The sequence below is a fragment of the Liolophura sinensis genome, chromosome 6 (genome assembly GCF_032854445.1).
Source record: "Liolophura sinensis isolate JHLJ2023 chromosome 6, CUHK_Ljap_v2, whole genome shotgun sequence".
Classification (NCBI taxonomy): domain Eukaryota; kingdom Metazoa; phylum Mollusca; class Polyplacophora; order Chitonida; family Chitonidae; genus Liolophura; species Liolophura sinensis.
In genome coordinates this window covers 81,548,141-81,575,431 of record NC_088300.1, presented here as the reverse complement: position 1 = coordinate 81,575,431, position 27,291 = coordinate 81,548,141, and the positions used below count along the sequence as shown (strand labels likewise).

The 27,291-nt window shown below is 42.5% G+C and overlaps 2 protein-coding genes across 2 annotated transcripts in view; one reads left to right on the top strand and one right to left on the bottom strand.

The window, feature by feature from the left end:
• LOC135466536 (dynamin-binding protein-like) overlaps nt 1–19,801 on the bottom strand; it is a 36,590-nt gene extending 16,789 nt beyond the window's left edge. Inside the window, 9 exon segments of the mRNA XM_064744076.1 lie at nt 2,125–2,274; nt 3,240–3,331; nt 4,957–5,080; nt 5,307–5,587; nt 5,982–6,123; nt 7,294–7,364; nt 7,606–9,864; nt 12,479–12,752; nt 19,748–19,801. Of these exon segments, the coding sequence (XP_064600146.1) occupies nt 2,125–2,274; nt 3,240–3,331; nt 4,957–5,080; nt 5,307–5,587; nt 5,982–6,123; nt 7,294–7,364; nt 7,606–9,864; nt 12,479–12,752 (3,393 nt within the window). The 5' untranslated portion in view covers nt 19,748–19,801.
• On the top strand, nt 17,056–17,610 carry LOC135467604 (uncharacterized). Its single transcript, XM_064745378.1, has one exon. It carries the CDS (start codon nt 17,056–17,058, stop codon nt 17,608–17,610), a length of 555 nt encoding a protein of 184 aa, XP_064601448.1.
• Nucleotides 19,802–27,291: the final 7,490 nt, after the last annotated feature.

The window sequence follows — 27,291 nt, the reverse complement described above, 5'->3', positions numbered from 1 at the left end:
AAGACTATAAACCACATCACCTTGAGCAATTCATTTAGCAGCAGGAGATATTTGAGAGATACAAGACTATACACCACATCATCTTGAGCAATTCATTCAGCAGCAGGAGATATTTGAGAGATACAAGACTATAAACCACATCACCTTGAGCAATTCACTCAGCAGCAGGAGATATTTGAGAGATACAAGACTATAAACCACATCACCTTGAGCAATTCATTCAGCAGCAGAGGATATTTGGGAGATAAAAGACTATAAACCACATTACCTTGGGCAATTCATTCAGCAGCAGGAGAACATTTGAGAGATACAAGACTATAAACCACATCACCTTGAGCAATTCATATAGCAGCAGGAGATATTTGAGAGATACAAGACTATAAACCACATCACCTTGAGCAATTCATTCAGCAGCAGGAGATATTTGAGAGATACAAGACTATCAACCACATTACCTTGAGCAATTCATTCAGCAGCAGGAGATATTTGAGAGATACAAGACTATAAACCACATTACCTTGAACAATTCATTCAGCAGCAGAGGATATTTGAGAGATATAAGACTATCAACCACATTACCTTGAGCAATTCATTCAGCAGCAGGAGATATTTGAGAGATACAAGACTATAAACCACATTACCTTGAGCAATTCATTCAGCAGCAGGGGATACTTGAGAGATACAAGACTATACACCACATTACCTTGAGCAATTCATTTAGCAGCAGGAGATATTTGAGAGATACAAGACTATAAACCACAATACCTTGAGCAATTCATTCAGCAGAAGGAGATATTTTAGAGATACAAGACTATAAACCACATCATCTTGAGCAATTCATTCAGCAGCACGGGATATTTGAGAGATACAAGACTATAAACCACATCACCTTGAGCAATTCACTCAGCAGCAGGAGATATTTGAGAGATACAGGACTATAAATCACATTACCTTGAGCAATTCATTTAGCAGCAGGAGATAATTGAGAGATACAAGAGTATAAACCACATCACCTTGAACAATTCATTCAGCAGCAGGAGATATTTGAGAGATACAAGACTAAACCACATTACCTTGAGCAATTCATTTAGCAGCAGGAGATATTTGAGAGATACAAGACTATAAACCACATCACCTTGAGCAATTCATATAGCAGCAGGAGATATTTGAGAGATACAAGACTATAAACCACATCACCTTGAGCAATTCATTCAGCAGCAGGAGATATTTGAGAGATACAAGACTAGCAACCACATTACCTTGAGCAATTCATTCAGCAGCAGGAGATATTTGAGAGATACAAGACTATAAACCACATTACCTTGAACAATTCTTTCAGCAGCAGAGGATATTTGGGAGATATAAGACTATCAACCACATTACCTTGAGCAATTCATTCAGCAGCAGGAGATATTTGAGAGATACAAGACTATAAACCACACTACCTTGAGCAATTCACTCAGCAGCAGAGGATATTTGGGAGATACAAGACTATACACCACATTACCTTGAGCATTCATTTAGCAGCAGGAGATATTTGAGAGATACAAGACTATAAACCACAATACCTTGAGCAATTCATTCAACAGAGGAGATATTTGAGAGATACAAGACTATAAACCACATCATCTTGAGCAATTCATTCAGCAGCACGGGAAATTTGAGAGATACAAGACTATAAACCACATCACCTTGAGCAATTCATTCAGCAGCAGGAGATATTTGAGAGATACAGGACTATAATCACATTACCTTGAGCAATTCATTTAGCAGCAGGAGATAATTGAGAGATACAAGAGTATAAAACCACATCACCTTGAGCAATTCATTCAGCAGCAGGAGATATTTGAGAGATACAAGACTAAACCACATTACCTTGAACAATTCATTTAGCAGCAGGAGATATTTGAGAGATACAAGACTATAAACCACATTACCTTGAGCAATTCATTCAGCAGCAGAGGATATTTGGGAGATATAAGACTATCAACCACATTACCTTTAGCCAATTCATTCAGCAGCAGGAGATATTTGAGAGATACAAGATTATAAACCATATTACCTTGAGCAACTCACTCAGCAGCAGAGGATATTTGGGAGATATAAGACTATCAACCACATTACCTTGAGCAGTTCATTCAGCAGCAGGGGATATTTCAGAATTCGTTGAACAGGTTTGATCAGAAGAGATCCAAGGTCAAATACATTGACCTTCTCACGAATCTTGTCAAGGACCGTGTCAACATGCTGCTGGATAGCCAGGTTCTCCTCATACTGCAACAACAACACATGGAGGGTACAAGTTACGCATACAGTGCATGATCTCATAACATGTACAATGGCAAGGCAAGCAACACTTGATCGCGAACTGATTGGTTGAGCACATTTCTTTCATACAATGGCAGTCTGAACTACAGCTGAAGGAAAAAAGGTAGCCCTTGGAGGAAACCTTACTTGACCTAACCAGGGAAATGAGGCAGCATGTGGAGGAAACCACCTCACCTAACCCAGGAAATAAGGTAGCATATGAAGGAATTCACCTCATCTCAACCAGGAAATAAGGCAGCACGTTGAGGAAACCACCTCACCTCATCCAAGAATAAGGTAGCATATGAAGGAATTCACCTCATCTCGACCAGGACATAAGGCAGCATGTGGAGGAAACCACCTCATTTCACCCAGGAAATAAGGCAGCATATGGAGGAAACCACCTCACCAGGGAAATAAGCCAACATGTGAAGGAAATCACCTCATCTCACCAGGGAAATAAGGCAACATGTTAAGGTAATCACCTCACCCCTCATCTCACCAAGAAAATAGGGCAACATGTGGAGGAAATCACCCTGTCTCACCAGGAAAATAAGGTAGCATGTGAAGAAAATCACCTCATCTCACCAGGAAAATCAGGCAACATGTGGAATGAATGATTATGGCTTAACGCCACATCAGCAATATGTGGAGGAAACCACCTCACCTCACCAGGGAAATAACGCAGCTTGTGGAGGAAATCACCTCACCTCACCAGGGAAATAACGCAGCTTGTGGAGGAAAATCACCTCATCTCACCAGGGAAATAATGCAACACGAGGAGGAAATCACCTCATCTCACCATGGATATAAAGCAACATGTTGAGGAAATCACTTCACAAATACAAAAACGTACAAATACACACCTATATTTGAACATGTACTTCATATTTTGCCTATGTTGCATGAGCTGAATGTAGCATTTAACTTACCTTCTCCAGCAAAACATGTACATCATCATGGTTTCTGCAGTAAGGTGCGTAGGCATTCTTCATGTCTTCAGCCAGGTTAACAAAACATCGGCCTGCAACAGACACGACAGATAATCAAATTCAGTACGTGTACATGTACATTGTACAGCTTGCCTTTCACAATTTTCCTTCCTCTGACCTGCTCACTAAACAACTTGCCATTCACACAATTTTCCTTCCTCTGACCTGCTCACTGAACAACCTGCCATTCACACAATTTTCCTTACCTATGACCTGCTCACTGAAGGGCTTCCCATTCTCACAACTTTCCTTACCCACGACCCACAACATTCGCTCATGATCTACTTACTAAACAACTCGCCATTCACACAATTTTTCTTCCTATGACCTACTCACTGTACAACTTGCCATTCACACAATTTTCCTTTGTATGACCTACTCACTGAACAACTTGCCATTCATACAATTTTCCTTCCTCTGACCTCCTCACTGACCAACTTGCCATTCACTCAATTATCTCTCCTATGACCTGCTCATGGAACAACTTGCCATTCACACAATATTCCTTCCTATGATCTGCTCACTGAACAACTTGCCATTCACTCAATTTTCCTTCCTCTGACCTGCTCCCTGAACAACTTGCAATTCACACACTTTTCCTTCTTCTGACCTGCTCACTAAACAACTTGCCATTCACACAATTTTCCTTCCTCTGACCTGATCCCTGAAGGGCTTCCCATTGGTACATTCCTCCTTACCTACGACCTGTTCACTAAACAATGTGCCATTCGCACAACTTTCCTTCCTCTGACCTGCTCACTGAACAACTTCCCATTCACACAATTTTCCTTCCTCTGACCTGATCCCTGAAGGGCTTCCCATTCGCACACTCCTCCTTACCTACGACCTGCTCACTGAACAACTTGCCATTCAAACAACTTTCCTTCCTCTGACCTGTTGACTAAACAGCTTCCCATTCACACACTCCTCCTTACCTACGACCTGCTCACTGAAGGGCTTCCCACTGGCACACTCCTCCTTACCTACGACCTGCTCACTAGAGGGCTTCCCATTCGCACACTCCTCCTTACCTACGACCTGCTCACTGAACAGCTTCCCATTCACACACTCCTCCTTACCTCCGACCTGCTGACTGAAGGGCTTCTCATTCGCACACTCCTCCTTACCTTCGACCTGCTCACCGAAGGGCTTCCCATTCGCACACTCCTCCTTATCTACGACCAGCACACTGAAGGGCTTCCCATTCGTACACTCCTCCTTACCTACAACTTGCACACTGAAGGGCTTACCATTCACAAACTCCTCCTTACCTATGACCTGCTCACTGGAGGGCTTCCCATTCGCACACTCCTCCTTACCCACGACCTGCTTACTAAAGGGCTTCCCATTCAGACACACTCTGCCTGACCTACGACCTGCTCAAAGAAGGGCTTCTCATTCGCACACTCCTCCTTACCTTCAACCTGCTCACTGAAGGGCTTTCCATTCGCACACTCCTCCTTATCTATGACCAGCTCACTGAAGGGCTTCCCATTCGCACACTCCTCCTTACCTACGACCTGCTCACCGAAGGGCTTCCCATTCGCACACTCCTCCTTACCTACAACCTGCTCACTGAAGGGCTTCCCATTCGCACACTCCTCCTTACCTACGACCTGCTCACCGAAGGGCTTCCCATTCGCACACTCCTCCTTACCTACAACCTGCTCACTGAAGGGCTTCCCATTCACACACTCCTTCATGGCTGACAGCAGTTTCTGGGCCACATCAGCTATCTCTTCCATGTTACCAAACAGTACTTCACTGTCTATGGAGGACATCTGAAACAAACAATCACATGCATGTACCACACATCACAACTTAGATGTCTATGGAGGACAGGTGAAACAAACAATCACATACATGTTACACACTTTACTCCCAGGTGTGGCCAGTACACTCAAGTGCAACCAGTACATTCCGATGTGACCAGTGCACTCAGTGTGATCACTACACTGGGGTGTGACCAGTACACTGAGATGTGACAGGTTTCAGTGTGTTTTCTACCTTTTCAGCAGATGGTCCCAGAAAGTGCTCCACAACCAGTTGTAGGTAGAGCAGGTAATCCTTCTCTGTCTGCAGCAGCTCATCAATCACGTTTTGTCGTTTCCTTTCCCTCTCGACCCTCCGCTCCTCGCGCTCCCTCCTCTCCTCCTCCTCCCTCTTCTTTCTCTGCTCTTCCTGCTCCTCCTCCAGCCGCAACTGCTGCACACTCCGAGGTGCTCCCAGCACCTCTTCTGTCCCCTTCCCACTCCTGTCTCCCTCTCCCGTCAACTGGTGCAGGTCAGCTAACAGAAACACGTGTGGAAAATGCATGACTTGGAATTATCTCTTAGTCTACTTCATACCCAGCATCAGTTTCCCTTACACAGTAGTGTTTAATCCACTGTTTAACTGTTTTATTACAAGATGAAACTGACATTTTCTGATCAGGCTTCCAGTTTAACTGAATACCTACAGCGTATTTGACTTCATGCCTTTAATATTTACTCAAACACTGATCACCAGACTGCTTTTCCTACCTATTTAAGTAGACCTAAGCCGTATTAGTGTTAATCTATTAAAGCCCCCAGACAACTTTCTGTTACATGTTACACTGACAAGCTCTGTGAAAGTTTTTTACACCTGCTAGGTACATGTAAAACTAAATGTAAATTGTACTTTATGTCAGTATTAGCTCACCTGTTAGTTTAGACAGTTCTTCTGATAAGCCTGTTATGTTTGCTTGGTAAAATGTTAAGTTATCTTCAATTTCCTCTTTATCATCTTCATCACTCACTCTTGACATCATCATTTCAAGTTCTTGCTGAGACTTCAGGTATTTCTGAAAAAAGAACACCAATTACAGTTTAACACTGGAGCTTTCAAACAAACATAACTAGAAGGTAACAAGTACACAGCAGAAGGCTTTACCCATATGTCAAGGTTATGTACATGTGGTGCAATGAACGTTTAGTTACGTACATACAATGTATTAAAGGCAGCGTGGGGGGTAGCGCTTGCCAAATCATTGCACCATACAAACCCTAAGCCATGGAAACTGTCTGACAATGTCAGAAGGTGGGGCCAGCAAGCAGTCTGCTTTATAGTCACAGGTGCCTTGCTAAACATGGGTTTATTCCACACTGTTTCACAAGATTCCTTGCCAGGCCTATCTCCCAGTGAAGACCTCCACACAGGTTGAAGTCATACACGCATATGATGTCTTCTTGTCTCAGATAATATGACACAAAACTTCCTGTTGCACCATACGAGTAGTTTCATATTGTGACGACCTATGTGCCCATATTACAAATGAATGTTTAAACAATGAAAACTCTTTTAGTGACAGCTGTTTAGGTTCTTTGGTGTGCCCAGCAAGGAGCATGTGAGAAACAAATGAATGCAAGGCTTTAGCTCAATACAAGTACTCAAGTACATTACCATTTACCTTAAAGAGTTTAATACAGAAAAAAGTCATGAAATTTGGAGTTTTGTATTAATAATGGCAAATAACAGTGTTGTAAAGGCATGTATGATGTAACATCCCCCCTGGTGTCATTGTGCTTTTACCCTTACATTAATTCTAATACACAGGAGACTAAGTCATGAATGTTGATCGACAATGTCAGCCCCGGTTGTATACGGTATGTGAAATACTCGAGTACGGTGTAAAACATTAATCAAATGAATACATCAGAACGATGCTCAGGAACATCAAGATCCCCTCATGTCACTGGGCTTCACATTTACATACATGCAAAACCTCAGCTCAATATATGCAGTGCTTTCAAGTTACAACCCTTTTACCTTTACATCCCTTAAGTCTTTATTGGACGCCAATGCTCTGGGTATGACATACAGGTAATAACATTATTACCTGATTTTATACCAAAATTACCAATACGAGCCCTCAGAAGATGAGGAACCTTCTGTCTCAGTGCCTTTCTATGTGGGGCGTTCATCCACCATCGTACAGGATATACTTCATTAATATGACAATGTCTCATCTCACCTGTAAGTCAGTCTGTACCTCGGCTATTCTCTTCCTAAGGTCTGCCACAGCTTCACAATCATCTTCAGTCTCTACAAATATGGAAGACAAACTTAATTCTCCTTTCTACAGCTAATTAATGGGATTAATGAGATACTTCACACGAGAATGCTGACAAACCATTACTGATCCCACCTGTGTGCCCAGGGTGACCAATATTACCAAGCTAGCAGTAAGTCTCTGTTACATGTACAGGACAAAGCCACTCCTCCAGTAAGACAAAGTGTCTTGGAACTGTCCAAAGAACTGTGTGTTTATACTGGTAATACTTACTGTCCTGAGTAGAGTTAGGGCTGAAGGACATCAGATCTGTAGGACTGCGGGGTGACGGTTTTGGAGGTGGTCTCTGTGGAGGTGAGGAGCGAGGTAGAGGCCGCGGTGGGGCGGGTCGCGAGGGCCTCGTTGAAAGGGCACCTGCTGCAGCATCAACTCTGGTCATTACAGTGGGATCCATTATCACGGGGGTCATGACTGCCTTTGGGGGTGCGGACGCCACTCTGGGTCCCGTGGGCCTTGGGGGAGGTGGTTTCCTCAGAGAAGGGCGCCGGTAAACTTCTGCATCATCTAAGGTGCTGGAGCGGCTCACAGGGACTGGTGGGCGCCTAGTGGGTGGTGGTCTGGTGGGCTGAGGTCTCTTACTCCCGTATACCGATGTCCTACCCACCCCGCCTAAGTCGTCCACATCAGTCCCTGCACTCTCTATGAAGAACGTTGATTGTCCCACAGACTTCTGGGGTTCTCCCATTTCACAGCGGCCTTGATCGTCTTCATATGCCTTATTACAGAACACAGACTCTCGGCCAATGGCCTTCATGGGTGGTGCAGGCTTCTGTGGTTTACGTTTCTCTGTGGCTGAAATCTCTGGTTTGACCTCCATTGGCATGTCACCAGGTGAACCTGGGCCCTCAGCCCCTGAAATATCAAATGCAGATCCTGGGCCTCCTGACCCAGAGGATCCCCCACTCTGTAGGCTGGAGCTCCTGGACCTGCCCGTCTCCTCTACGCCCCTCAGCAACTCCTCCTTGATTAGAGAGTCCAGGGTTGACAGCTGAGAGCTAGCAAACAGCTCTGTTGAGTTAGGGCGTGACTTCGGCTGCACAGATTTACCTCCCTTGAACACAGGTTTAGGGGCAACAAGTGGCTTGGGCTTCAGCTCTGGTTTTGGTTTTATCTGTGGCTTCACGATGGGTGTGGCTGGTTTTCTTTTACTTATGATGTCAGGTTTCTGGATATTGTAACTAGATGAGTCAGAATCAACATGGTTGGAAATTCCAGACTGATTCTCTCTCACCTCATCTACATCCTCAAACACTTTCACCTTTCCCTCAGATTCTCCATTTAGCTTTGTCATGTCAAAATCCCTGGATTTTCTGCCATGTTTGTCAACTTGTGAGTCTAGCTTTGCTTTGTGTACAGTACCTGCTAACGATGGTGGCTCAGCTCCTATAAGCTCCACAAACTGTACTGGGCACATCCCAACATTTCCAGACTCATCTTTGGCCTCAAGCCAATTGTCATCTATCTTTCTGAGAACAATAATGGTGTCTCCCTCTGACAGGCTGAGGTCTCGTGTGGACTCGGCAGTGAAGTCGTAAAGCACCAGGCCATACCTCTCCTCTGTCACCCCTCCACTTGGGCCTTTGCTGGCTTCCCTCACATCACCAGTCACAGGGCCCCCTGAGGGCCTCTCCCCACCTGCCTGCAGACGGGGCTCCATCCCCTCATCAAACTCGTATGGACAGTCCACAATGATCTCCACAAAACTGGCCGGGAACAGTCCTGCCTTCCCATCAATCTCGCCCTCAATCCATGAGTCGTCCACATGCTTTATCAACTTCACAATCTCATTATCCATAAAAGTAAGCTCATTGGCTGCCTGTGAGACAAATGGGTACAGGGTTTTGGCATAGGGTGTAACCTCATTGTCCCGTGAGCGTGTGTTCTCACTGTTGTATGACGCACTGCGATTGCGATTGTCCAAACTTGAGCTCCTGGAGGTTCCCTTATGACTGCCACTGGGGCTGTCTTGGTTAGACGTCATCTTGTTTAGAGTGCTGGAAGTGGAGGAGGGATGAGGTAAGGAGGCCGTGTCCTCAAAACTGTGGCCAGTTGTTCTGGAGAAGGAGCGAGGGCGGGGTTTGACAGGCTCTGCTCCTAACACACTAAGGTCACCCATCACCTGGACACAGTCAGAAAGGAAAATGCCAGAGCGACCATGACAATGGCCCCGGTACCAGTCCGCATCTATCACCTCAGTGATCAGGATTGTGTCACCTTTATTAAAACCCAGCTCATCATCCAGCTGTGGCGTGGACGCCACCAGCGCTTCTGCCTCCACCTGATGACCAGCGGGAGGCCCAGAGCTTGTGCCAAAGGACGTCTGTCTGCCAAATTCATGAACATTCTCCGGAGGAATGTCATCCAGGGTGTCCAACAGGTCAGCATGAGTTAGTGGGAAAATCCCCACCCTGCCATGGACACTGCCCTTCCACCAGTTAGAGTCAATCTTCTGAAGTCCAACAATCATGTCACCTGCATTAAACAAGAAAAACAATGATCTAATAAGGTAATTAGATAATTTCCCAAGAGTCCAAGTGCAAACTTCTCATCAAGAAAGTGTAAAAGATGAAAGTTGGTTCTAAATCTCCAAAACAAGCAAATATTTATTGTTTCATTTGATTGGTGTTTCATGCCGATCTCAAGAATATTTCACGTATACGACGGCGGCCAGCATTATGGTGGGAGGAAACTTGATACAGCCCAGGGGAAACACACGACCATCCACAGGCTGCTGGCAGACCTTCCCATGGAGAGGAAGCCAGCATGAGCTGAACTTGAACTCACATCAACCACATTGGTGGGAGACTCCTGATTCACTGCGCCGCACTGGCTTTATAACTGTCTCTTTCACGGAGGTGCCCTACAAGCAAATAAAAGTTAAAAAAGTCAAGTTACTGACATACCCTACTAACCAATACATTACCCTCACAGAGCCCATCCTGACAATGAATTACCCTCACAGAATCCATGCTAACCAATACATTACCCTCACAGAATCCACACTGACCAATACATCACCCTCACAGAATCCATGACTACCAATACAGTAACCTCACAGAATCCATGTTGACCAATTCAGTAACCTCACAGAATCCATGTTGACCAATACAGTAACCCCACAGAATCCATGTTGACAAATACATCACCCTCACAGAATCCATGACTACCAATACAGTAACCTCACAGAAGCCATGTTGACCAATACAGTAACCTCACAGGATCCATGTTGACCAATACAGTAACCTCACAAACTCCATGTTGACCAACACTGTAACCTCACAAAATCCACGTTGACCTATGCATTACCCTTACAGAATCCATGTTGACCAATACATTAACCTCACAGAATCCATGTTGACCAATACATTACCCTCACAGAATCCATGTTGATCAATACAGTACCCTCACAGAATCCATGTTGACCAATACACCAACCTCACAGAATCCATATTGACCAAAACAGTAACCTCACAGAATCCACAATGACCAATACATCACCCTCACAGAATCCATGACTACCAATACAGTAACCTCACAGAATCCATGTTGACCAAGACAGTAACCTCACAGAATCTACGTTGACCAATACATCACCCTCACAGAATTCATGACAACCAATACAGTAACCTCACAGAATCCATGTTGACCAATACAGTAACCTCACGGAATCCACGTTGACCAACACAGTAACCCCACAAAATCCACGCCGACCCATGCATTGTCCTTACAGAATCGAATCCATGTTGACCCATGCATTACCCTTGAAAAATCCATGCTGACTAATACATTACTCTCACAGAATCCACATTGACCAATACAGTAACCTCACAGAATCCATGTTGACTTATGCATTACCCTCAGACTCCATGCTGACCAATACATTACCCTTACAGAATCCCTACTGATCAATGCATTACCCTCACAGAATCCATGCTGACCCACGCATTACCCTCACACACTCCATGTTGACCCATGCATTACCCTTGCAGAATCCATGCTGACTGATACATTACTCTCACAGAATCCACATTGACCAATACATTAACCTCACAAAATCCATGTTGACCAAATAATTACCCTTACAGAATTCATGTTGACCCACGCATTACCCTCACAAACTCCATGTTGACCCATGCATTACCTTCATAGAATCCATGCTTACCAATACATTACCCTCACAGACTCAATGTTGACCCATGCCCCTCACAGAATCCATGTTGACCCATGCATTACCCTCACAGACTATGTTGACCCATACACTACCCTAACAGACTCCATGTTGACCCATGCATTACCTTCACAGCCTTCATGTTGACCCATGCACAGACTCCATCTTGACCTATACATTACCTTCACAGAATTTATGTTGACCAATACATTACCATAACTTGTTAAGATAGTTGTGAGTCACACTAATGTCAAACAGTATTTTTTTTAAGAAAACTGCAGATACTGTACATTCTTATTAGAGTAAGTACAGTACGATGTAAATGTTGTGTACAGAGACACCAAAATCAGCGTTACATGGTGAAATGATGCACAGTGCATCACTGTGCCATCTCAACCTGGTATAAGACACCCATGCCGACATACTATGCCACAGTATGTTCTACCGTGATGCTGTCCTGTTCAGTTAGTGTCTGTGTTCAAAAATACAATAAACATGCATGCAGCTATCCGACAAAATTTAACTGGGCCCACATGTATGAAGCAACCCGCTATAAATTCAAGCATGTTTTACATAAAGGACGGTAATATAGTTTTCAGCCTTTTAGATATGTATAGTCCACATTCACTACATAAAAAAGGACAATTTATGTCAAATGTTTACTCTATCTATCATTTGAGTAGGAAACAAAGTCACTCAGGTACATGAATATTGCTAATGGCTATCATTTAAGATAGAGAAAGCACTCGTAACAGTACATTCCTGAGAGAAGAATCGACTTGTTGCTATTGCGCCTTGTCGATTCTTTTTTGGGAAAGTACTGAACCTCATACGTGTACTTCCTCCACTACAGAATCCATGCTGACCAATACAATAACCTCACAGAATTGTTGCTAAAAAATGTGACCAAGAGATTACCTTTACGGAATTCCAGATCTCCCTCCACCTGAGCGGGGAAGTTCTCGCTGGCCACAAAGAGCTTCTGACCATTTCTGATGGTGGGTATGTCTACATGTTGCACAAAGCTAGCAGGGAAGTTGCCCTCATGCACCCCAACTCGCCCACACAGCCAGTTCTCGTCAATACACCCGGATATAAGGATCACATCACCTTTCCTCAAGGTTATCTCCCCTCTCTGCACCGTTTTGAAGTCATGAATGGCTCTGACATATTGGCCGACTTTGGCCTTCATCTGAAACATTTCAGGTGCAATTATACATACAGGTAAACAAACATTAGGGGACAAGCCTCAATACCTTAACAGGCTCGTCACAAGCTAACAGACTCATCACAAGCTAACAGACTCGTCACAAGCTAACAGACTCGTCACAAGCTAACAGACTCGTCACAAGCTAACAGACTCGTCACAAGCTAACAGGCTCGTCACAAGCTAACAGGTTCGTCACAAGCTAACAGGCTCGTCACAAGCTAACAGACTCGTCACAAGCTAACAGGTTCGTCACAAGCTAACAGGCTCGTCACAAGCTAACAGACTCATTACAAGCTAACAGGCTCGTCACAAGCTAACAGGATTGTAACAAGCTAACAGACTCATCACAAGCTAACAGACTCATCACAAGCTAACAGGCTCGTCACAAGCTAACAGACTCATCACAAGCTAACACACAAGCTGTCAGGTCGTTTAGAGACAGTGCAGATACTACTCTATTTAAAGTCCTCTGAACACTACGATACAGTCACCATTGACATTGTGACGCCACAGTGATGCAGTCACTGCAGGCATGTAAGGCTTCTCTATGTGTACAACACAGACCCCAGGAGACAATTGCTATACTTTTACAACTAATTTCCAGATTACTCCATACCCAAGTGTGGCTTACGACTGCAGTAACACAACACAGGATCCTGTACAGTTACATACATGGCCTAAAAATGTCACTGATTGAAAAAATACGGACCCCTTTGATGACTCGATCAGAGTCCCATTAGACTTGCTAATTTAGGTATACCTACTTAAACAAAAGGCTGATGGACAAGGCTTATATCCCCCCAAAGAAAAACAAACAAAAAAGAAGCCCAGAAGTCCAGATTTTCACTTCCAGAATGCATAAGTTGTTCAATTGCTTGCTTGTTTGAAACGGCTGGCTGTGACATGAACTGTATGGAGAAGCTAGCCTTTGCCCTACAACAACATGCCCTTCCAGGGTGGCCCTCCAGCTCAGTTCACACCTCGTCTACAGGCCGCTATGCTCGCTGTTTCCATTCAATATAATTCAAGCCTCATTTATTTTTGTGAGGTGTTATTACAAACATAAAAGATTAGCTTGATTGTTAATTTCACTGGGGTTGAGCAAGGTAGTCATTGCACCTCAAAATTAGCTGACCCAACAGCATGGACACTTGATCGTGTTGCAGACGCTAGGCCTATCACTCGACTTGGCTATAAAAGTTTACAGTCTGTCAACTGTGATACCACATCATACTCTCAAGGGGTACTACCATAACAACGTGGATGTCTCACATACTGCTCACACGCCACAGTGATACAGTCACTGTAAAAGTTTACAGTCTGTAAACTGTGAAAAAACATCATACTCTCAAGGGGTACTACCATAACTACGTGGATGTCTCACATACTGCTCACACGCCACAGTGATACAGTCACTGTAAAAGTTTACAGTCTGTAAACTGTGAAAAAACATCATACTCTCAAGGGGTACTACCATAACTGTTCACAGTATGTGAGCGAAAATCAGTCAATAAATCGGCCAGTCACTATGCTGGATGTGTTTTCCAGAATCTACCTAATAACTCTCTTTCAAAATATTAGAAGTAAAACTGTTCTAGTTATATGTTCTAGTTTTCAGGGTGCTAACTTAGAGGTGTACACATAGCAGTAATTATAGATTAAGTCACACTTCAAGAAAAGTACACAGTGGGTACGCCTACTGCATGGATTATGGCAATGTTTTACAGGGCTTTTCAATACATTATCCCGGTGGGTCTTCATGGCAGGATGGTACCCGGCCAGGCCTCCGTGGTCGATAAGACAGGCAGAGGGTTCAACTTTAATGGGATTCTTTAACTGGACCTAATTATTAAGATGAAAAAATATTAAATGCAGTCTACAGACTAAAATAACATAAATATTGTGTCGAGGGAACATTTCGTGTGAACATAAAGTCTTTGGGGATGTAGTTTTTTATTTCACCTTTACGTGTATCTAATGGAGCACCCATGGTGAATATGCTGGTATATGTCCATGTAAATCATATACAATAACCCAACATCGATAATTTGTCGTTTTTGTTGTAATAATAATATATTATAACCCTCATTCACAAAGGTCTGGCAGCAACCTGCGGAAGGTTGTGGCTTTCCCTCAGGCTCTGCCCGGTTTCCTCCCACCATAATGCGGACTCCGTCATATAAGTGATATATTCTTGAGTTCAGCATAAAATACCAATCAAAAAATAAATAAATTAAATCATTAACAAGGGTTTGAATTTATGTATGTTCATATTTCAGTTTCTTACACATAATTCAATGACAGGGTCAGGTGTGCTATTTGTTTTCCGACATAAAAAGCCACTCTATTTCTGATTCTTGATGTCCACATAAATACATGATGCATCACAGTCACAGTATCAGCTGGATGATCAGCTACACCTATATCAGCACTCAGCATGCAGCAAAACACATCACATACACATGACTTTATGTGACCACACCACACCATACTGCTCTCTCCTTTACACTGCTACACTTGTTTACAGTAAAATAATCTCAGTGAAGGATGAATTTGAAGGATTTGCATGTGCATCTAATTATGGGGTATTAAGAGAATGGAGACCTGTAGTACAGGGGAGTGAGGAGAGGCTGAGGAAAGGGAGGGGACATCATTGACGGTAGGGGCCAGGGTGTAGGGTGGGGAGGTGTGTTGAGTGGGGAGACAGCTGGGCAAGAGGGTTAAGGAGGGAGTGGTGTCATGACAGCTTCCCAGGACCTCTCAATCTGAGTTCTGTGTCCACAATACAGGACGGATTAGGGCATGGTCTGGCAGTGATTACTTCCCTGGTGGAGTGGTTCTGAGGGAGGGAGTGAGTGGCTGAGAGAGGCTGGGTGGACAGGGACAGGCAGCCCAGAGAGCCATCTACCACTTAACACACTACACCATAATCATGTTCAGTCTGTCAGAAAAGACCTGACCTGATTACTGGGCAGACTCAGTGATCACATCAGATAGAGCCAGATAGCAGTCACTTACAGCTAAATATACACACATGTAGACAGAGGACCAGAGCAGTGGCTCACAGAGCCAAATATACACATACAGGAGATTAGGGCAGTTGTCTCTGACCCATGTACACATACCCTAATGGGCATGTGACCATAGATCAGAACAACTAGAGCACTGTAGGAGTGCTCTATTTATTTATTTATTACTTTGGTGTTTTAGGCTTTACTGAAGAATATTTCATTTGTATGATTTCAATCTGGGCAATTTGGTGGAAGAAAAGAGGCATTATGGTGGAACGAAACCGGCATTATGGTGGAAGGAAACCAGGCAGAGCCCAGGGGGAAATCCATGACAATCCCCATGTTAAAGAGTAGTGTAGAACTGTTCCTGTCTTGTGTGGTGCTGATCAACTGTTAGTCAGGGAGAGGCAGACTGCAGGCTTGTGTTCTACCCCTGCAGCTCCATCTAGCCCGCTTCCTGTGCTAGCAGCATAGGGTGCCATTATATCAGTCTGAATGAAAACCTATTGTGAGCCTATGTAACCTTGTGCATTCCTCACATATCATCACAGAAACACATTACAAGTACTTGTACCATTTATCATTAGTCCTGTCAATACATCCCTATACAAGACAATCATCTATTATGTACATGTCCACAGACTGTACAGCCACTCCTTTGTTTGACTGACATGGCTGGACTAATCAAGGTTGCTCAGTTATTCATGATACACATGACCCCACAAGTTACAAAACTCACAGATCATGACTGAAATATGAGTGGAGTAACATTTTGACTCAGCATTTCAGTGGTTTATTTTGAGATACTACTGTATGCTATTCGTGCATTAAGTTAAAGCAACCAGCAGAACACAAAGTTTCAGAAATGACAGATACATGTACATGCATAGAGATCACTCAACTAAACAGACACCACACATAGCATTCAACTGACAGGCACCACACAGGTCACATAACTAAACACCCGCCACACAGGTCACTCAACTGAACATGCACCAAAGGACATACACTACAAGGATCCACCAAAGGGTAAACACTAAGGGATCCACCAAAGGACAAATGCTACAGGGATCCACCAAGGACAAACACTACAGGGATCCACCAAAGAACAACTGCTACTGGGATCCACCAAAGGACAAACGCTACAGGGATCCACCAAAGGACAAACACTACAGGGGTCCACCAAAGTTAAAAAGCTACAGGCATCCACCACAGGACAAACACTGCAAGGATCCACCAAAGGACAAACACTACAGGGATGCACCAAAGGACAAATGCTACAGGGATCCACCAAGGACAAACACTACAGGGATCCACCAAAGAACAACTGCTACAGGGATCCACCAAAGAACAAACACTACAGGGATCCACCAAAGGACAAACGCTACAGGGATCCAACAAAGGACAAATATCACAGGGTTCCACCAGAGGACAAACAATACAGGGATCCACCAAGGGACCAATGCCACAGGGATCTGCCAAAGGACGAAGGCCTCAGGGGTCCACCAAAGTTAAAAAGCTACAGGAATCCACCAAAGGACAAACACTACAGGGATCCATCAAAGGACAAACACTACAGGGGTCCGCCAAAGTTAAAAAGCTACAGGGATCCACCAAAGGACAAACACTACAGGAATCCACCAAAGGACAAATGCTACAGGGATCCACCAAAGGACAAATCTTATAGGGATCCACCAAAGGACAAACGCTACAGGGATCCAACAAAGGACAAATATCACAGGGTTCCACCAGAGGACAAACAATACAGGGATCCACCAAGGGACCAATGCCACAGGGATCTGCCAAAGGACGAAGGCCACCAAAGTTAAAAAGCTACAGGGATCCACCACAGGACAAACACTACAGGGATCCACCAAAGGACAAATCTTACAGGGATCCACCAAGTGAATTCAGGTACCACTATGACCATACAAATAAACGACAAAAGAAAATCAACAAAGCCGAGAACAGTTAGGCAGTGATTTGAGACGTCACGGGCATGGAGATAAGCAACAAAATAGCCTGTTGTTCTGACTGAGGACAATAGCTTATGTATAGATAGGGTCACATTTTATATCCTTGTTGTCCTCCTTAATGATACTGGCTTTAACAACCTCCTCTGGCTCAAAGCTTTTACAGGGTCAAATGATGTGAAAAGCTGTAAATACTGACAGTCCATGGGGCAGTGGGGATGGTGGACAGAATGGTACTTTTACCAGGTTGTTGGTATACTCAGCATTTATTAACACACAGAAGGTGGTAAAGTGACCAACAGACCCTTCACACATGACTAGCTTCAGCCACTACACACACTACATTCTGGCTACACTTCTCTTCTGTTCAAAATCTTCATGCTTCTCTGCTCACCAAAGGTGGGGAACTGCAAAATGCTTCTGGGAACTGCGGGTAAAGTAGGATTACACACAAGTGGGCCACAGCTTTAAAGCTGGCGGGATGATTGTATATCAGTCTTTCCTATTTATAAGTTCTTTAAAACGCTACAGCTGACACTTTGGCACAGTTTACCTTAAACAGTATCAAGGAAAAAGAAAAGAAGTGTATGGATGGTGTCATCAATGCTGTTACTGGGGGGAATTTCACAAGGTCACGTTTTGAAGTTGCACTTTGAAACAAGTTGGATTTCACAAATCCCTGACAACTGTTGAAGTATATGTAGGTCAAATTTATCACAATTAAAATTTTGTGGATCATTTTTAGCTAAGCAGTACTGGTAAATGTATAATGAGGATTGATTCAAATTTTCTCAAAGCTTGGAATCAGATTTACCAAGCTGATCATCTCAGAATGCTACTTACATTACATGAATCAAACCAGGACTTGGTAACTGACACTTAAACTTAATCAACCTAAACATATCATTCCCATACATCAAGTGAGAAACAATCCTCGGGCGGCTGCAAAATCCTAGCTGCAGCATTCAAAAGACAGCAGCAGTTACATGTATGTCCCCGTGACTACGAAGGTCAGTTACATGTAGCTAAACATTACACTCAGTAGCAGACCATCAGTGTGCCCTGAACCCTGGGGTGATGAAGAGCAATTCCACAAGCACATTCAGTGCCAAAAGTGTGAAGCAAGTAATATATGTGTACACAGCCTTCATGGGGAATGCTGTCCCGTTTATTTCCGGTAATATACTCACATGCAGGTATAAACAATCCTTCCTTCATGCAAAATTCTTTCTTCAGACTGATTTCTTTCTTCCGACTAATTTTTTTCTTTAGACTGAATTCTTCCTTCAGGCTAAATTCTTTCTTCAGACTAAATTCTTTCTTTAGACTGAATTCTTTCTTCATGTTAATTTCTTTTATCAGACTGAATTCTTTCTTCAGACTAAATTCTTTCTTCAGGCTACTTCTGACTGAGTGTAGTCTGATGTATGCAGCGTATCAAACTCAAGTGCAAATTCTCCAGTTTGAATGAATGGTTACGCCACATCAGCAACGTTTCAGCCATATCATGGCGATCTCCAGTTTGAAGAAATAAGATACAGGCATAATATCTCCACTGCAGTCCATATAATTTGTCTCAGAGTGGATTTAACGGCCCACAAAACACAGGCTCCACAGAGAGAAATTACAATGTAGGCCTAATCTTATAATTTTTCCCCATTATCGCCCATTTCCCATTTCAAATAATCGTGATGTGATCTGCTGCATAGTTCTCAGAGGGAGGGAAACATAACAGCTGTCCTTCTGTCTTAAATATATGGAGACGAGTAGAGAAGATCCAGGGTTGATAAGTGTGTGGAAACGGTTATTTGTGATATATATAGGTACATGCTGTTGTTGTTGTATCGTCAACAGGTGACTGGTCACGACAAGACCATACGATATAAACACAGCTCAGCTATACCTGTCTGTTATCAACATTCCTCTTTACCAGCAACTGACACTTCGCCTGTTATTCCAAACAAATCTTATCTTACATGCAGTGCCAACTCACCTTTATAGCTCCACAACTTTCTGCCGACCCATCGACTTCCTACATGTCACCATTATTTACAGGAACGTCGGTATTAACAGGGGAGATAACCCAGTCCAGCTGAGCATTAGTGATCTTTGACAATCATTTAACTGAACCTAGCAACAGTCCAAAAGGCAATCAAACTTAGGCAGAAATAATCCCCACACTGCCATTATGCACATGTATGCCTGCAGGGCTATGATTGCCTCTAAGAATGGGATCACTTGTTATTGTGTCTGCATGCTCACGCGGTACCGGTAATTGTGTCTGTCCCAGTGTTTATATTGTGTCTCTCCATGTGATAATTAATGTGTCTGCCTATGTGGTTATTGTATGTGTTCGTGTGGTTATTGTGTGTGTTCATGTGGTTATTGTGTGTGCGCATGTGGTCATTGTGTGTGTTCATGTGGTTATTGTGTGTGCTCATGTGGTTATTGTGTGTGTTCATGGTGCTATTGTGTGTGCCCATGTGGTTATTGTGTATGCTCATGTAGTTATTGTGTGTGTTCATGTGGTTATTGTGTGTGCTCATGTGGTTATTGTGTGTGTTCATGTGGTTATTGTGTGTGCTCATGTGGTTATTGTGTGTGCTCATGTGGTCATTGTGTGTGTTCATGTGGTTATTGTGTGTGCTCATGTGGTTATTGTGTGTGTTCATGGTGCTATTGTGTCTGCCCATGTGGTTATTGTGTCTGCCCATGTGGCTATTGTGTCTGCCCATGTGGTTATTGTGTATGCTCATGTGGTTATTGTGTCTGCCCATGTGGTTATTGTGAGTGCTCATGTGATTATTGTGTCTGGTCATGTGGTCAGTGTGTCTGCCCATGCATTTATTGTGTCTGCCCATGTGGTTATTTTGTCTGACCATATGGTTATCGTGTCTGACCATGTGGTTGTTGTGTCTGCCCACGTGGTTATCATGTCTGTCCATGTGGTTGTTGTGTGTGGCTATCGAGTTCAACACGATGAGTTTACAGCCACTGGCCCCAGGTTAAGCCGAGTTAGACCTAGTCTAGAAGCAGAATGCCAGAGATTCTGGACGCTCTGTTCATATTTACTTGCAGGGGAATTACTAACCTGGAACATCCATTTTGTCAGGTGGCTGGAATACAAAAGTATTTAATTTACAATGCATACTCATTGCAAAACCTAAGAAACTTAGAGTGAAGGCATTTGATGGAATAACTGGTAACTGCTTAAGCCTTCTTTCTTTTTCTGGATGTTGAAAATGGCTCCATTGTTCCTTGGCAAATTCTGTTCTTTGGGTGCCATGAGCATAAACGACATAGCGTGATGTAGCATAAATGAGCTTGTGGAGTGAGCCATGATAAAATTTGCTTTTGGGTGCTGTGAGCTTAGATGGTAAAGTGAGCTAGTGGAACACCATGGTAAATTCTATTGCTTGAGTGCTGTGAGCTTAGATGGTAAAGTGAACTTGTGGAACACCATGGTAAATTCTATTACTTGAGTGCTGTGAGCTTAGATGGTAAAGTGAACTTGTGGAACACCATGGTAAATTCTATTACTTGAGTTCTGTGAGCTTAGATGGTAAAGTGAACTTGTGGAACACCATGGTAAATTCTATTACTTGAGTGCTGTGAGCTTAGATGGTAAAGTGAGCTAGTGGAACACCATGGTAAATTCTATTACTTGAGTGCTGTGAGCTTAGATGGTAAAGTGAACTTGTGGAACACCATGGTAAATTCTATTACTTGAGTGCTGTGAGCTTAGATGGTAAAGTGAGCTAGTGGAACACCATGGTAAATTCTATTACTTGAGTGCTGTGAGCTTAGATGGTAAAGTGAACTTGTGAAACACCATGGTAAATTCTATTACTTGAGTGCTGTGAGCTTAGATGGTAAAGTGAACTTGTGGAACACCATGGTAAATTCTATTACTTGAGTGCTGTGAGCTTAGATGGTAAAGTGAGCTAGTGGAACACCATGGTAAATTCTATTACTTGAGTGCTGTGAGCTTAGATGGTAAAGTGAACTTGTGGAACACCATGGTAAATTCTATTACTTGAGTGCTGTGAGCTTAGATGGTAAAGTGAGCTTGTGGAACACCATGGTAAATTCTATTACTTGAGTGCTGTGAGCTTAGATGGTAAAGTGAACTTGTGAAACACCATGGTAAATTCTATTACTTGAGTGCTGTGAGCTTAGATGGTAAAGTGAGCGAGTGGAACACCATGGTAAAATCTATTACTTGAGTGCTGTGAGCTTAGATGGTAAAGTGAGGTAGTGGAACACCATGGTAAATTCTATTACTTGAGTGCTGTGAGCTTAGATGGTAAAGTGAACTTGTGGAACACCATGGTAAATTCTATTACTTGAGTGCTGTGGGCTTAGATGGTAAAGTGAACTTGTGGAACACCATGGTAAATTCTATTACTTGAGTGCTGTGAGCTTAGATGGTAAAGTGAGCTTGTGGAACACCATGGTAAATTCTATTACTTGAGTGCTGTGAGCTTAGATGGTAAAGTGTGCTGGTGGAACACCATGGTAAATTCTATTACTTGAGTGCTGTGAGCTTAGATGGTAAAGTGAACTTGTGGAACACCATGGTAAATTCTATTACTTGAGTGCTGTGAGCTTAGATTGTAAAGTGAACTTGTGGAACACCATGGTAAATTCTATTACTTGAGTGCTGTGAGCTTAGATGGTAAAGTGAGCCAGTGGAACACCATGGTAAATTCTATTACTTGAGTGCTGTGAGCTTAGATGGTACAGTGAACTTGTGGAAGACCATGGTAAATTCTATTACTTGAGTACTGTGAGCTTAGATGGTAAAGTGAGGTAGTGGAACACCATGGTAAATTCTATCACTTGAGTGCTGTGAGCTTAGATGGTAAAGTGAGCTAGTGGAACACCATGGTAAATTCTATTACTTGAGTGCTGTGAGCTTAGATGGTAAAGTAAGCTTGTGGAACACCATGGTAAATTCTATTACTTGAGTGCTGTGAGCTTAGATGATGGCACATGCTTGTGGAACGCTACATTGTAAACTCTATTCTTTCTGTGTTGTGAACTTAGAGCTCCCTGTTTAGTTCTACAAGAAAACATAAACACATCTGAAAAACATCTGACTAAAATGGAAGCATTTTAATAAAAGGGTAAACCACAAAATTCTTAGTATTATGTATAAAGCATTACATAAGCTCTGCCCATATATTTAACAACTTTTCAGTCCAAAACGAACAGCAGCACAGTATTGTTCTTAGATTAACACAACATAATATCTATCTCCCTAAACCCAGAACAAATTACATGACAGAACCCCAGCACCCTACTTCTCCTGCTGGTTAGCACTATTGTTGTTGCTTTGTGTACGAATGAATTATGCAACTTCATTTTTCAAACTACATGGTGCTTTATCTTGTTTTATATATATTGCTGTATTTTTTTTTTGACTCTGAAGTATATGTTTCCTATATATTGTTTTTTCTGTGATGGCCTAGTGGAAAAAGAGTTTCATTGTAAATTAACGGAGTTATCTTCAATAAATAAAGATATTGTCATCATTTTTATATGATGCCATGTGCTTGAGGAAAGCTCCATGGAAAAATTCTGTTCTTCCTGTGCTGTGAGTTTAGATGATGACATGTTCTTGTGGAATGCTCCATGGTAAATTCTATTCTTCCTGTGCTGTGAGTTTAGATGATGACATGTTCTTGTGGAACGCTCCATGGTAAATTCTGTTCTTCCTGTGCTGTGAGTTTAGATGATGACGTGTTCTTGTGGAATGCTCCATGGTAAATTCTATTCTTCCTGTGCTGTGAGTTTAGATGATGACTTGTTCTTGTGGAACGCTCCATGGTAAATTCTATTCTTCCTGTGCTGTGAGTTTAGATGATGACATGTTCTTGTGGAACGCTCCATGGTAAATTCTATTCTTCCTGTGCTGTGAGTTTAGATGATGACTTGTTCTTGTGGAATGCTCCATGGTAAATTCTATTCTTCCTGTGCTGTGAGTTTAGATGATGACTTGTTCTTGTGGAACGCTCCATGGTAAATTCTATTCTTCCTGTGCTGTGAGTTTAGATGATGACATGTGCTTGAGGAAAGCTCCATGGAAAAATTCTGTTCTTCCTGTGCTGTGAGTTTAGATGATGACATGTTCTTGTGGAATGCTCCATGGTAAATTCTATTCTTCCTGTGCTGTGAGTTTAGATGATGACTTGTTCTTGTGGAACGATCCATGGTAAATTCTATTCTTCCTGTGCTGTGAGTTTAGATGATGACATGTTCTTGTGGAACGCTCCATGGTAAATTCTATTCTTCCTGTGCTGTGAGTTTAGATGATGACATGTTCTTGTGGAACGTTCCATGGTAAATTCTATTCTTCCTGTGCTGTGAGTTTAGATGATGACATGTTCTTGTGGAATGCTCCATGGTAAATTCTATTCTTCCTGTGCTGTGAGTTTAGATGATGACATGTTCTTGTGGAATGCTCCATGGTAAATTCTATTCTTCCTGTGCTGTGAGTTTAGATGATGACATGTTCTTGTGGAATGCTCCATGGTAAATTCTATTCTTCCTGTGCTGTGAGTTTAGATGATGACATGTTCTTGTGGAATGCTCCATGGTAAATTCTATTCTTCCTGTGCTGTGAGTTTAGATGATGACTTGTTCTTGTGGAACGCTCCATGGTAAATTCTATTCTTCCTGTGCTGTGAGTTTAGATGATGACTTGTGCTTGTGGAACGCTCCATGGTAAATTCTATTCTTCCTATGCTGTGAGTTTAGATGATGACTTGTTCTTGTGGAACGCTCCATGGTAAATTCTATTCTTCCTGTGCTGTGAGTTTAGATGATGACATGTGCTTGTGGAACGCTCCATGGTAAATTCTATTCTTCCTGTGCTGTGAGTTTAGATGATGACATGTTCTTGTGGAATGCTCCATGGTAAATTCTATTCTTCCTGTGCTGTGAGTTTAGATGATGACTTTTTCTTGTGGAACGCTCCATGGTAAATTCTATTCTTCCTGTGCTGTGAGATTAGATGATGACATGTGCTTGAGGAAAGCTCCATGGAAAAATTCTGTTCTTCCTGTGCTGTGAGTTTAGATGATGACATGTTCTTGTGGAATGCTCCATGGTAAATTCTATTCTTCCTGTGCTGTGAGTTTAGATGATGACTTGTTCTTGTGGAACGCTTCATGGTAAATTCTATTCTTTCTGTGCTGTGAGTTTAGATGATGACTTGTTCTTGTGGAACGATCCATGGTAAATTCTATTCTTCCTGTGCTGTGAGTTTAGATGATGACATGTTCTTGTGGAATGCTCCATGGTAAATTCTATTCTTCCTGTGCTGTGAGTTTAGATGGTGACATGTTCTTGTGGAACGCTCCATGGTAAATTCTATTCTTCCTGTGCTGTGAGTTTACATGATGACATGTTCTTGTGGAACGCTCCATGGTAAATTCTATTCTTCCTGTGCTGTGAGTTTAGATGATGACTTGTTCTTGTGGAACGCTCCATGGTAAATTCTATTCTTCCTGTGCTGAGTTTAGATGATGACTTGTTCTTGTGGAATGCTCCATGGAAAAATTCTATTCTTCCTGTGCTGTGAGTTTAGATGATGACTTGTTCTTGTGGAACGCTCCATGGAAAAATTCTATTCTTCCTGTGCTGTGAGTTTAGATGATGACATGTTCTTGTGGAACGCTCCATGGTAAATTCTATTCTTCCTGTGCTGTGAGTTTAGATGATGACATGTTCTTGTGGAACGCTCCATGGAAAAATTCTGTTCTTCCTGTGCTGTGAGTTTAGATGATGACATGTTCTTGTGGAATGCTCCATGGTAAATTCTATTCTTCCTGTGCTGTGAGTTTACATGATGACATGTTCTTGTGGAACGCTCCATGGTAAATTCTATTCTTCCTGTGCTGTGAGTTTAGATGATGACATGTTCTTGTGGAATGCCACATGTTAATTTCTTTCTTTGCTGTGAGTTTAGATGATGACGTGCTTGTGGAACGCCACATGTTAATTTCTATTCTTCCTTTGCTGTGAGTTTAGATGGTGGCAAGTGCTTGTGGAACGCCACATGGTAAATTCTGTTCTTTCTATGCTGTGAGCTTAGATGATGGAATGTGCTTGTTAAAATTCTGTTCTTTCTGTGTTATGAGCTCAGGTGATGACATGCTAGTTGAACACTCCACGCCAAATGTTTTTCTTCGGTTGTTGTGAGCGTTCTTCATTTCAGATATAGTGTGAACAAGCTAATTTATGGTATCTACACACTGGCTAGACAGGTGCTGTGCTACTGAAGGACTGTTTGCCACTGCACAAGAAATTTACAGTTGCTCTTATGCTAATGTTGCATGGTGTTTACTTTAAGAATTGACTGATGTTTCTTATTGTTGCTACATGTACATGTAACTAGCCAAAGATGAACTGCAATATTATAAAGTAGGTTACACATGCTGACAATATTTTATTTATTGTTGTAATACTTTCAGTGAGTCCAGGAGAAACCATAATCATCTGGGGCCGATTCCACAAAGCCATTTCTGACTTAGTCAAACTTTGAAATACGATCATAAAGCTTAGTTTTGGGATTTAGAATTACTATTTAGTTCACTTCATCAATGTTATCTTAAGACAAATGTGTCAGAATTTTAATTTCCAATAACAAAAACTAAGCATCGATAAGAGTTTTTATATTTTGACTTAGAAACAGCTTTAAGGAATCAGCCCCAGAAGGTTGACGACACATCTTCCCACATATGAGTGACAAGGAAGCCAGCATGAGCTGGATTTGAACTCACAGCGATCGCATTGGTGGGCTTCAGTGTCATTGTGCTGTGCTAGCGTGCTACCCACTAGGTATGGGGGCCCCAACTCTGGTTTGAGAACGCATGACAAATCTCAGTCGCAGTGTTGAATATTAATCTTGTCTGTGAGTCTATGTGTGAAGTCCCATTAAGTTTGTGTCCATTGCACTATGTGTACATGTATGGGTATGCAGTTTAGTTTTTATATTTTGACTCAAGCTAATTTCACCAATGTTTATACACCGCTCAGTCTCCTGGGCAAGGAAACTGGAGTGCTCACCAGATTTTGGCAAGTAACTGACAAATTTTCCCAAACAAAAAAGGCCCACAGCTGAGTGTGTACATGTAAGTCAGTTGGTGGAAGGCAACTATCTCCAACGAACTTCACCAGAACACCTTATTAACCACTGTCTGCTTGTGGTTCGCCACCAAATCCCTGAGAACAGAGGAGATGGAAGGACTCTTAAGAATCTATTAACCAACACTTCATATGCCACAATTATTGAAGGGCAATCACCCTTACCACTCAGTCACGACCAGTCCCTCAGTGATTGGCAAATCTTTACATAAAACACACCCATTATGGGATTATAAATTAATGGATTGGTTTTTCCCAAAGGCCATTCTTATATAAATACCTGTATTTCATACAAGCACACCAGCTATTCTGAATATATAAACACCAGACTGAAATGCACCACCACAGTGGCATAAGCTAAATGTACAACTACACAAATTATTA

Excerpts from the sequence above, each read along its gene's own strand:
- LOC135467604 (XM_064745378.1), top strand. The coding sequence starts at position 17,056 with ATGCTACAGGGATCCACCAAGGACAAACACTACAGGGATCCACCAAAG.